Genomic DNA, 12,949 nt, shown 5'->3' with positions numbered 1-12,949 from the left:
AACGTCGCAAAAAGTGGTGTTCCCATGGCAATAGGTGCTTGTAAATATGTCCCTAAAATCCTTAGTAATTAGAGTATTTGTTTTGTGTGCATGTGTATTTTTTTTTTTTATTACTGTTTTAATGTTTGAAATTTAAATCCTACAAATTGCTTGGGGGTCCTCGGCTTCCAGCGGTGACAAAATGGGGGTCCTCAGGAGTCAAAAGTTTGGGAACCACTGCACTAACCCATAAAGTCACTCATACACACAGTCATTCATCTATGCAGCCACTGATATATCCACTCATACACCCATATAGACACTCACACACTGCCACTCACCCAAAAAGCTGCTCATACACCTGGTCAGTCATGCAAAGAAACTATAACACACCTATTTTATTGCCTATACAGTCATACACACAGATACTAACACATACTTACTCTCTTAAACAATCACTCATAGAAACATACACATCCATACAGATACTCTTGCAATCACTCGCTCGCACATACAGTCATTTATATACTCCAACACTCACACATACTGCTTTAAAACATATGTAGTTACTCACACATGCCCCACTGAGACATCCATTCACTCATCAACACACGCATACACATACTCACCCACCCATACAGCTGTTTCCATATGCACTCTTGAACCTATACACCCAGTGAAACAACCACTCACATATTTATTTATTTATTTAGTTTAATGTTTTATAGAGCGCGAACTTGACCCATGAGGATATCAGAGCGCTTTACAAGGTTTACAGAAGTGAACAAAAAAGGCTTAGAAATACAGAAGTATACACAACGATTGGAGAAGGTCAGGGGTGCTGGACACATAGGGGAATAGAGCGACACATGTGTATGGCTACAATTACAGTTAATCAGTATTAAACCCCACAGTTTCTTGGTGGAGTGAGTAGGTGATCTGAGGAAAAGGCGATAGTCTTAGATTAGTCAGGCACACTGTGGTGGCTGAAGGCAGAAATTAGGCGAGGAATTTACCCATGAGGAAAGTTTTGGCCTCCTTTTTGAAGCATGCCGGAGAAGGGATTCTTCTGATGGCAGGTGGGAGGGAGTTCCAAATTCTTGGTGCGGCCCCGGAGAAAGCCCGATTGTAGTTTTTTTTTTTCGAAAATGGACGTTGGAGCAAGAGGTCTCTGGCGGACCGGGAGTTCCTGCTTTCTCCAGATACCACTAGTTTCTGTGCAAGAGAAGCAGGTGAGTTTGCGTATAGAGCCTTGTGTGTAATGCATGCCAGTTTCAGCTGTATTCTAGCCACGAGGGGGAGCCAGTTCAAAGCTTTCAGATGTGGAGAGATGTGGTCGAATTTCCTAGTGCCGGTAAGTAGTCTGGCGGCCGCGTTGAGGCAGACTTTTAAAGGTGCCAGGGAGATCTTGGGTAAACCCGAGAGGGGGGAACACCCATATTCCAGCGTAGAGATGACTAGTGCTTGGACTGCCATTTTTAGGTTGGGAGCATCGATGAAGGGTTTCAGCTTCCTTAGGTAGCTCAGGTGGAACCTGGCTGATTTAGCCATCGAGTTGATGGGGTCCCGCATGTTCAGGTTGCAGTCGAGGATTATTCCCAGAGATTTGGCCACGATGGTTGGTGGGCAGTTTAAGGCTGTGATGGCCTTGATCCACATCTGAACCTCCGGGTTGGCTTTTGTAGGGGAGATTAGGAGAAATTTGTTTTTCTTTGCGTTGAGTTTGAGTTGGTTAGAGGCGAGCCATTGGACGGTCAGTTTCAGGGCCTCATTCAGGAAGAGGATCTCCTCGAGCGATGAAATTTTAATGTATATTTGGGTGTCGTCCCCATACCTATGGTAGGAGATGTTAGTGGTGCGAAGTACTTCGGTAAGTGGCTCTAAGTAAAGATTAAAGAGGGTGGGAGCAGGGTAAATCCTTGAGGGACTCCAACTGTGACCGGGCTGGGAGCTGATAGGTTACCGTTAATTAGGAATCTCTGTGATCGGTTGTGGAGGAAGGACCTAAACCATTCTAAAACAGAGCCATCCAAACCCATCCTGAGTTTGAGGCGTTCGACTAGTTTTTCATGGTTGACCGTGTCGAAGGCCGAGGATAGATCTAGGAGGATTAGAAGGCAGGTTTTGCCTTGGTCTAGGGCTTGGAGGGCATCGTCCACAATGTGGAGCATGGTAGTTTTAGTGCTGTGCCCCGGTCTGAATTCAGATTGGAAGTCATCGAGTAGGTGGAAGTTGTTGATGTGTTGACTTAGTTGCTATTGTACACACTTCTCGAACACTTTGGCTAACAGAGGGATATTGGAGATAGGTATGAAATTGTCAAGGGAGGCAGGATCCAGCGATGGTTTTTTTAAATGGGGACTTGGCCAGCTTTCAGAGAGTCAGGAATCGATCCCTGCTGAAGAGAGGCGTTGATTATTGCACTCCAGCTAGGGACAATGGATTGGGTGGCAGCAGCGAGGCAGTTGGATGGTAGCGGGTCATTAAAGTGGTTATTCGAGTTTACGGTAGAGAGGATTTTAGAGATGGAGTCTTCGTCCTAGTACTTGAAGTCGGTCCAGCGTGCTTGATTTTTAGGTGAGGCCAGTGGGGGTAGCGCGGAAAGAGGGGGCAGGTCAGGAAGGGGTTGAGAATATGTAGCGGCACTGAGTTCATTTCCCTAAGGCTGTGATTTTATCAGCGAAGAAAGAGAAGAATTCCTCAGATGATATTAGAGACTTAGAAGTTTCTTTCGGTGTTTTAGCCAATTTATTTGATTGGTGTTTGACTAGTTCAAAGAGCTTGCGGGGTCTATTCTTGGCATTCCCCAGTTCCGATCTGAAGTATTCTTTTTTTGACATATCTATGCACAGTCACATACCCCCCACCCACCCACAAAGACACTCTGGCACCCATACAGATACTCAGACAACCAATAAATAACCCATATAGACAATCATGTAGCTACTCACCAAGCCATGCAGCCGCTTACACACCAACTAACAGACTAATAAAGATATTCACACAGTTTTGTCTCTAGCCCATGCATTCAGTAAGACACATGTAATCACTCACTTATACAGTCAGTCACACACCTACTAAATTATCTATTCAGACACTCATATACCCATTCATACTTCAGTACACCTTGGCATATACATATATAAAACATATTTTTATACTTTACAGTAACACACATTCACTGAATTATGTCATCAGTGATGTCATTTGAGATGTCATCAGTGATGTCATTTGAGATGTCATCAGTGATGTCATTGGTGATGTCATTGAGCATGTCATGAGTGATGTAATATGTGACGTCATCAGTAGTACATTGTGGGGGCGCGAGTTATAGTTAGGTCTACTAACTATAACGGCCGAATTTCTATGGTTTTGTACGAGTGAAATCTCCAACTAACTATAACGTCCCTGAAACCTATGTTTTTTTTTCAGTGAATATATATATATATATATATATGTTACACATTAGTGGTTGCTACTCTATAGTTAGGACCTAGTTACTATACGAAGAGCTTTTTTGGTTTCCTATGAACTTTTCTGCCATTTGACGAAACTACCCAAAAAACATTGATATACCCGAGTGCCTTGCTAGAAGGTTTTGGGGTAATCCGTCAAGCAAAAAGTGGGGTCCAAAACACAATTTTCCCCTTGCAATTTTCCATAGAAAAACTGAACAGCGATACTGTGAAAACAGCTGAATGGAATTACACAAACTTTGACGGAAAGCTAGAATTTGGTCCAGAAAGTGTTTTTTTTTGTGGTTTGGTGTAATTCAGTGGTTATTGCAAAATTAAGGTTAAAAATCTATATAGCTGTATGGTTAGTTTTTCAAGAGTCTCAAGAAAATCCCACTATAATGCTATTCCAAATGATAGAGTGAACTGATTAGCCGAGGGTGTTGTTATCCCAGCTGACCCCCTCGCTGCCGCAAGAGAGAAATGCTCCTGTGAACTTCTGTGCTATGATTGGCTGTCCGCAACATGATGAGATATATTGCATCCGCTATTTTGTGTCCTAATAGTTTTAAGAAAAATAAAGTGTGAGGGGGCAGGTTAAGCGTGCCCTGACCCCTGGACCTTGTGGCGGGGATCCCAATGGGATTGGTTTTATGATGTTTCTGTAATCCCACAGGACCCAGAGCGGCCTCTGGCCGTCCGTGCGAGTCACATGGAAGTGCTGATGTCATGCTGCTCCTATGAGAGATTTTTGGGATCAGAATTTGTTTTATAAAAATGGGGGTGGGGCCTGAGTATCTGCAGTAGGTTCCTGCCCATGAGGGTTGGGTGCAGGGCCATGCATAGCCTAGATCGTGCACATGCTCTGAGAGCCATGCCAGACCATTGGCTCAGCACTGGCGTACCCTCCCGTGTAAGTTTGTTGGCGTGCACACCTCTAAGCTCTGGCTTTATATGAAAAGAGCCAATCAAGCAGCTGCAGGGAAATCCACGAAGCCAAACAAGGGCAACACACTTACCTTCTCTGCAGCTCCCAACTAGAGAATACTTGCCCTTCTTTAGAAAAGAAAAGTCCAGTTTAGATTTCATAGTTACTTGATGTTTACCCGGAGGAGAAGGCTTAATGCGACAAAATAAAATGCAGTAAGCTCTTTGAGCCTAGCAGGGAGCAAGAAAGTGCTATATAGATACCAATACAATGCCATGGCATAATCAATAAAAGAATATAAGCCCTTCCTGTTATCAAAAATAGACTGCATGAAAGATGTAAAAGAATGTGTTGATGAAATACATCTGAAAACTTCCAGATTCTTTGGGTGGAGGATGAAATATTGCAGCGCGGAAAAACGAATCCAAATGAGAAAGGAATCGCAAAACGAAACAAATGAGAAAGAAATCGTTAATGGCGATTTGGAACTTCATTTTCTGCCAAGTTGAAGCTGCAGTTCACTGTGTGCCTTTGTGGAGTATTTAGTGTGTAGTGTTTGTGCCCCGTCTTCGAAAACTAATAGTTTAGTATACCAATTGCAAAAGTTTCTTTCACAATCTGCTTGGCCATGTTCAGTTTTTTCGATGTTGTCCTTGTTAAGTGCTTCATGCCTTGTGGTTAGTCTTTATTTTTGTTGTATGCTATGTCCTGTGGTTCATTTTTGTGACACTGTTTTACGTGGCATTTGATAAGAACCAACCGTGCATCCTGCAATGGGCTAGTCATTTTGTAATGTTTGTTAATCTGTGCTGCACGTGATAAAGCTGTATATTTTTTTTTTGTGCTCCATACAATATAATTTGAGTAAACCTTAAAATAATCAAACACAAAGAGAGCCAAACCAAAATTTTAACATACGTGTGCAGGTATTGTTCTTGCACAGTCGTGAGCTGGCCCTCTTGTGTTGAGACAGTTACTCTCAGTCCACTCTTTATTATCAGACGACAACACTAATGGTAAGTGAAACTACAGCCCACTAGCCCAGCATGTTTACTGTTGTTAAAAAAAAATAAAAGATCTTCGCATAATGCATGTTGTATTTTGGGAGGGAGTTCTGCCGTCTTATTTTTAAGCCGTAGTTTAAACTGTTTATAAGCATTCTCGAAGTTCTGCAGTAATTTCTTATTACTTACAAAAACTAAGGGCGCAGTACTTTATGTGGCTAATAGAGGTCCCTTTAAAACTCCACAGGGACACCTAGTAACAGCTAGTAATACTGCACCCTTTTCTTGCTTTGTGCATTTTATTTTAATTCTTATGCTACTGCTGGTGTATTTTTTCACTAAAAAACTAACAACATTATCATTTGAAACACAATATCCTAAAATGTCAGTAATGCTCGACCTATTGCATTGCAAATGCTTGTTTATTTTAGTTTGAAACATTTCGTTTCAACTCACATTTTCACCTTTCTATAGCATCACATTAACCTTTGGTATTTTCATTGAATTTCTGAGTTTTTTTTAATGCAAAGTAAGATATTATTCCCATACCTAACTAGATCTTCAGTTTAACCTTTGTTTTTCTCAGTGATATATGTAATATTGCACTTGATGCCTTGTAATGTTGCGCATAAAACACAATTGGAGAAAAATCTTGAGAGAATGTCCACTGCTTGTAACTCATTTTTTTTAACACTTTCTAAATTGTAATTTACATATTTCTTTTCCTCATAGGGAGAAAAAGCGGTTGATGGAAGTGGCAAAGAATTATAAACCCTCTCTAAATAATGTATCGCAAGCTCGTGTTTTAGTAGTTGGCCCAGTTGGAGCAGGAAAGTCCAGCTTCTTTAACTCTGTGAATTCAGTTTTTCGAGGCCACGTGACAAGCCAAGCAATAGCTGGATCTGATGCCACCAGCGTAACAACAAAAGTGAGTATTTAGTCCTAAAGCAAGGTGTTGCCTATTTTATATTAAGATTTGAACGTTATGCTAGATTAATTTTGTGTGCTATCAAAGTATCATTGTAGAACTGTAAAAATGATAGAAACTGTAAATTAGTGGCACCTGCTAAATTTTGTGAACTGATGAGGTCTAAACCACAGACAAACCTCACTGAATGAGGGAGTGAAGTGAACAATAGGTAGTTGAGGGGATTCTGCTCAGAGAATAGCGTTAATAACAGTGGCCGAATTCTATATTTTACAGCATAATTCATTAAGATGCCATAGGTTTAAAGGCAGTTTAAGTAATCTAGATATGCATCAGTGGCGGCTTCTCCGCTATGACGGAGGAGCGTCGCCCTACTGCTTTTAAGCAAAGTAATTAAAGGGAACATTCAATGATAATAACTGAATGTTCGAGGCATATGAGCTGCAGATTACACACTTTTGCATAGATCGCCATCTGGTGTTGTGCCCGGATGTTTGCAGTTTGTTTTTCCTCTTGAAAAGTCTTTGGAAGTCACAAGGTCGGTGGCTCCTCCTTTGGATCGTATTGCGCATGGGCTTCGGCTCCATCCTCAGATTGTTTTTTTCCGCCATCGGGCTCGGATGTGATCTTCGCGCTCCGGTTCCGAACAGCTTCCAGTTCGACGATAGACGCGCAATCCTCACCCCAATCACTGTATTGTTTCGATCACGATCTCTTCAATCAGCGCGCCTTCTCATCGACACAAACCTTTGGTTCCAGTCGTCGACGGCGGCCTTCGGGCCTACCCAGGCTCCGGTCCCGGCTCATGAAAAGAACTCCTTTTAAAAAGTGCCCTCAATGTGGGTCCAAATTTCCCCACACCGATCTTCATGAGGTATGCAACCTTTGCCTCTCCCCGGAACACGAGGCTCGAGACTGTCCGGCCTGTAAGTCTTTCCGATCCAAAAAGACTATTCGGGACCGAAGAGCCAGAAGGAACATGGCACACTCCTCGACGTCCATTCCAGTCGACATCTTCGGAGATGACATCGACGATCCGTGACATCATCGTACCGAAGAGGACCTCGTCAGCACTTCTGAGGCCGACGAGTCAGATGTGGAGGACATCACCCCGGCGCAGAGGGTCGTGAGTGCCAATCTACCCCCTCCCACACCCGCGCCGACACCCAAAAAGGCTTCGGTCACGCCTTCGCCTCCGGACCTAGGCAAGACCAGAGACACTGCTTCACCCACCCCACCTTCGGGCCCGGTGAAGAAGCCAAGTAAGCCTTCCGGCGACTCGGGCTCGAGCCAGCCTGCCAGCGGTACCGAGAAACACACTTCGGCACCGAAAAAGAAGACGGCCTCCACCTCGACACCGAGCTCCGCACCGAAACCCTCGGGGTCGAAACCCAGCCCTTCGCCACCGATGCCATCTTCGGTGCCGAACAAACCACACAAGGCCACCGGCTCCGACACTTCCAAGCCGAAGCACATCTCGGCGCCGACCAAGAGACCGGAGGGTCCCAAGCCGGGTTCTAAACATCAAACCGGCACGGAAAAACCTAAAAAATGATCGGCCCCGACGCCTTAGGCGCCGACGGACCAAATTACCTCACCAGAGTTATTTACACCGGATCCCTTGCAAAAAACTCTTACCAAGGATCCCAAAACTGGACATTTGACGCTCTCTACTAAGAAGAGACATTTGAAGAAGCCTGCTCAGCCTCCACCTCCAAAGAGGAAGGACTCTGCTACCTCTCCATTCAGAATACCTTCCCCTCCTCCTCCACCTCCTCCTCCTTCCCCACCTCCACCCCCTCCACCCTCTCCACCCCCACCTCCTTGATCTCCTACTTCGTCTCCAGACGATGATGATCATGGGGACCCATATTATGATACATGGGATGTGCCACCAGACCCCACCCCTACAGGATCTCCAGATCCATGGGACGATTACCATATACCAGATATCCCCAACGTCCCACAAGACGATATTTACCCTTCTAGACCATCTCCACCTGAAGATTCACTAGGGTTTAACCATCTTCTGCAAAGAGCAGCACATTATCATGGGGTGGACATGCATAATGACCCTGTGGAGGAAGATTTCCTCCTAGACACATTCGATACTACACAGAGGTCCACCTCCATACTGCCCATGCTCAAAGGGGTGGTAAAGCATGCGGCAGAAGTTTTTAAAGACCCAGTTAGAGCCTGGGTCCTTAACCCACGTATCGAAAAGAAGTACAAATCTGCTCCCTCAGATCCCTCTTACATTAGAGGACCAGCACCACTAGATTCCTTCGTGGTCTCTACGGCATGTAAAAGGGCAAACTCACAAGCGTCAGGCGATGCACCACCACCTGACAAGGAATCAAAACTGCTAGATGCTTCAGGCAAACGTACAGCATCCCAGGCCGCCAACATATGGCGTATAGCAAACACTCAGGCACTGCTGGCCAGATATGACAGGGCTCATTATGATGAATTAGAGAGCATAATGCAACATCTCCCTGAAAAATATAAAAGTAAAGCCAACGAGTTGATTCAAGAGGGTAAAACATTCACAAACACCTCTATACGTTGTGCCCAAGACGCAGCAGACACAGCCTCCAGGGCCATTGACACCAGCGTCCTTCTCCGTCGTCATGCTTGGTTAAGGGTATCTGGGTTTAAACCAGAAGTACAAGCCTCCATCCTTAACCATCCCTTTGACCAGGAACATCTATTCGGGCCAAAGGTGGATGAGGCCTTAGAAAAGATGAAAAAGGACACGGATACAGCAAAATCCATGGGGGCCTTACAGTCTCACCCGCCCAGACGCTCCTTTCGCTGCTCATCCTTTCGGAGTGCATCCAGAGGCTACTCCTCAGACACAGCGTCCACATCGTACAAGTCCCCTACTCAGACCACCTTTACAAAAGGTTACCAAAGAGGCGGCTACAGGAGTAACAACAACAAGGGCAGAGGCAAAACAAACAACGCCCGTTCTGCCACATCTACTACCCAATGACTTCCCCCCGCCCCCCCCCAGACCATTCCACTCCAGTCGGGGGCAGACTCACAAATTTCCTTCATGTCTGGGAGACCATCACCTCAGACAAATGGGTGACCCTAATAATTTGGTCAGGATACTGCCTGGAATTAACATCTACCCCCCCAAACATTCCACCCAGGCAACGCCCAATGTCACAAGAACATTCCACATTGCTAAAGCAGAAGGTAATCTCCCTCCTACAAAAACAGGCAATAGAACACGTTCCTGCCAATCAACAAAATTTGGGAGTTTACTCTCTATATTTTCTAATACCAAAAAGGGACGAGACTCTACTACCTATTCTAGATCTCCGGTCCCTAAACACATACATACACTCAGACCATTTTCACATGGTAACGCTTCAGCAGGTACTTCCGCTCCTTTCCCAGAACGACTTTCTCACCACACTGGACTTGAAAGACGCATACTTCCACATTCCAGTACACCATGCTCACAGAAAGTACCTCAGATTTGTAGTGGACGGACAACACTACCAATTCAAAGTGCTCCCGTTCGGAGTCACAACAGCACCACGGGTATTCACCAAGTGCCTAGCGGTGGTGGCGGCACACCTCAGAAGACAGCACATTCACGTCTTCCCATACTTGGACGATTGGCTGATAAAAGCCACTTCATACAACCAATGTGTACACCACACCGCTACCACAATCCAACTACTTTACCAACTAGGCTTCACGGTGAACCACCAAAAGTCCCAGCTAACACCATCCCACATAAAACAATACCTCGGTGCCACCATAGACACCTCAAAAGCAATAGCCTACCCCAATCCGGCCAGGATTGCAAGCATTCAGGCTTTGCGACAAAAATTCGTGCTTCAACACTCCCTTCCAGCACGAGTGTTTATGCAACTGATAGGGATGATGGCCTCTTGCATTTTCATAGTGCCTCACGCAAGACTCCAGATGTGTCCACTCCAAGAGTGCTTAGCGCGCCAATGGAACTAGACCCAGGGACAACTGACAGATCTGGTGTTGTAGACGGTCGCACCCATCGCTCTCTGCAGTGGTGGAACACCACAAACCTTTCCAAAGGTCGACCGTTCCTGGACCCGGTTCCCCAAATAATACTAACAACGGACGCATCGCTCTCCGGCTGGGGAGCTCATCTATTACACCTCACAGTGCAGGGCACATGGACGCCGCAACAAAAGTTACTCCATATCAACCATCTGGAGTTACTAGCAATCTTTCTAGCCCTGAAATCCTTTTAACCACGGATTTCAGGCAAAGCAGTCCTCATTCGCACAGACAACATGACGGCCATGTATTATATTAAAAAACAAGGCGGCACACACTCTCCACAGCTCTCTCAATTAGCACAGAGCATATGGAGATGGGCAATTCCCCACAAATTCTTTCTCCTAGCTCAACATGTCCCAGGAGTCCAAAACACCGTGGCAGATCTGCTCAGCAGACAGACACAACAGATCCACGAGTGGGACCTTCACCCACAGGTTCTTCATCCGTTCTTCCAAATGTGGGGGCATCCACAGATAGACCTCTTCGCCACCCACGAAAACACAAGATGCCCAAGCTTCGCCGCCAGATACCCACACCCATTGTCCAAAGGAAATGCGATATGAATGAACTGGTCAGGCAAATTTGCGTACGCTTTTCCGCCTCTCCCACTCATTCCATTAGTAGTGCGAAAGCTACAACAGCACTCCCTCCCACTGATCCTAGTAGTGCCAACGTGGGCCAGACAACCGTGGTACACCACGCTGCTGGAACTCTCGGTAGTACCACACCAAAAGCTACACCTCTCACCATGCCTCCTAACCCAGAACCATGGAGAGATCAGGCATCCGGACCCAGCTCAGCTCAACCTTGCAATCTGGCTCCTGAAACACTAGAATTCGGGTACCTAAACCTTCCCCCTGACTGTATGAACGTCATCAGAGAAGCTAGACGCCCTACCACTAGAGCCTGCTACGCTGCCAAGTGGAAAAGATTTGTTGTTTATTGCCATAACAACACAATCAATCCTCTAGACGTGTCTATACAACACATCATATGCTACTTACTCCACCTACAAAGGTGTAATTAGCCTGTCCGGTTTTAAGTTTAAACCTATAATAACTGATAAAACCCCACCGGAAGGGAAATAGCCCTCACCAGTGTAAACATATAAACACTGAAAAAAACCCTGCAGAACCACAAACTAAATGCCATTCAAAGAAAGGAAAAGGAGAGTGAAAGAGTAATTTTTATTTCTTCCTGAATGGGCCAATACAATGTAACTTTGTTATATAAGGTAGCAGTAAGAAAGACTTGGTCAGCATTATTCTGCTTGAGTTTTGATGTTTAGGGATGTCACTAAAATATTGTTTTTTCATCCTTTTTTCGGTTTTGTGGTCTTTGGTCTAAAGATACAGGGGTTAGAAGCATGTTTTAGGTGTTTATTTTATAAATTGTAAAGAATCAGGAAATATCATAATCATATTTGATTTTTTGGCTACGTTTGAGTCTTTCACTGATAGGAAAAATGCAGGTTTCATAAGAATCTTTCCCAATATGTACCATCACATTTACCCACAGAGAATGGGTAAAAACACTTGATAGATCAGCCCCCTTTTCTAGTGAGTCAGAATTGATAGTAGGTGAATTGCTAAACACCCCAGGCATTAAACATTCAATGCAAGGTATAGTGGCAGGTATATGTGAAAAGTGTGCAGTCACAAAGCATCTGGGATACTGGTGAAAACATGATACCAGACTTTTGGAAAATATGGAATGCAGTGTCACTTGGAATGCTGCTGCAAAAAGTTCTTACCAAGTTCAATATAGATTAGAGTGATATTGTTTGTATTTGCAGTGATTCAGCTATGTATATGAAAAAGTTGTGTGTTCACCTGTCAAAATCGATGCCTGAGCTGAAGTGCTTCCCTGTAACAGATCCTTGCCACTTGTTAGATGGCAATCTGAAAGCATCTTTACAATCTTCAGAGTTAATGTAGAATGCTCTTGACTTTTTAGTCCATTCTGGTGCACTGTTTTGTTATGCACGGGAACTAAAACACAAATATTTCTCATTTTGTGCTTTGTGTGGCATCAAATAAATAATCATCCCAACTGTGTCACTTAGCTGGTGGTTTTCAGTTCTAGAGACCATGAATGCTATATTATCCATGTGGCAACCGTTTACAGAATTTTTGCTGAGTGATGATGAAAATGGAAAGAAATGTGAGGAACTTTGGTCACCTATTGATGGTTATTTGAAAAAAAGTACACTCTACTGCATTCTTAGATTTTTACAGGAAAGTATGACTGCTGTAGTGGACATAATTAAAAAAACTAGTGTCTGAAAACACCCTTGTCTGCCAAGTGTTCAGCATAATTCATGTAGATGTGAAACATCTCCTTGAGAGTAAGCAAGGTGACACTTTTAGTGACTTTGGCACTGCAACATGTTCCATGTTAGAGTGCTTGCCACTTGCTAAGCAAAGAAATGTTGAGGAGCAATTCAGGAACTTTTATTTTACAATGTATGAGAAATAGCCCTTCACCAACCATGGCATTTGAAGTCAAGGAAGCCTCACTGTGGTACTCTGCACAAGTTATAGATCCCTTCCGTAAAGAGAGATTTTCTCCGGAGTTTCAAAAGTGCTGCCTC

The 12,949-nt window shown here is 44.4% G+C and overlaps 1 protein-coding gene across 5 annotated transcripts in view; it reads left to right on the top strand.

The window, feature by feature from the left end:
* LOC146834562 (interferon-induced protein 44-like) overlaps positions 1–12,949 on the top strand; it is a 307,969-nt gene that overhangs the window by 151,831 nt on the left and 143,189 nt on the right. For all 5 annotated transcript variants that reach the window (XM_085601966.1, XM_085601969.1, XM_085601965.1 and 2 more), the window contains one exon: positions 6,099–6,294. In XM_085601966.1, coding sequence (XP_085458092.1) covers positions 6,099–6,294 — 196 coding nt within the window. The remainder of the gene's footprint in view (positions 1–6,098; positions 6,295–12,949) is intronic.

Source organism: Triturus cristatus, chromosome 4_2 (genome assembly GCF_964204655.1).
Source record: "Triturus cristatus chromosome 4_2, aTriCri1.1, whole genome shotgun sequence".
NCBI lineage: Eukaryota > Metazoa > Chordata > Amphibia > Caudata > Salamandridae > Triturus > Triturus cristatus.
This window is presented reverse-complemented; position numbering and strand designations above follow the sequence as displayed.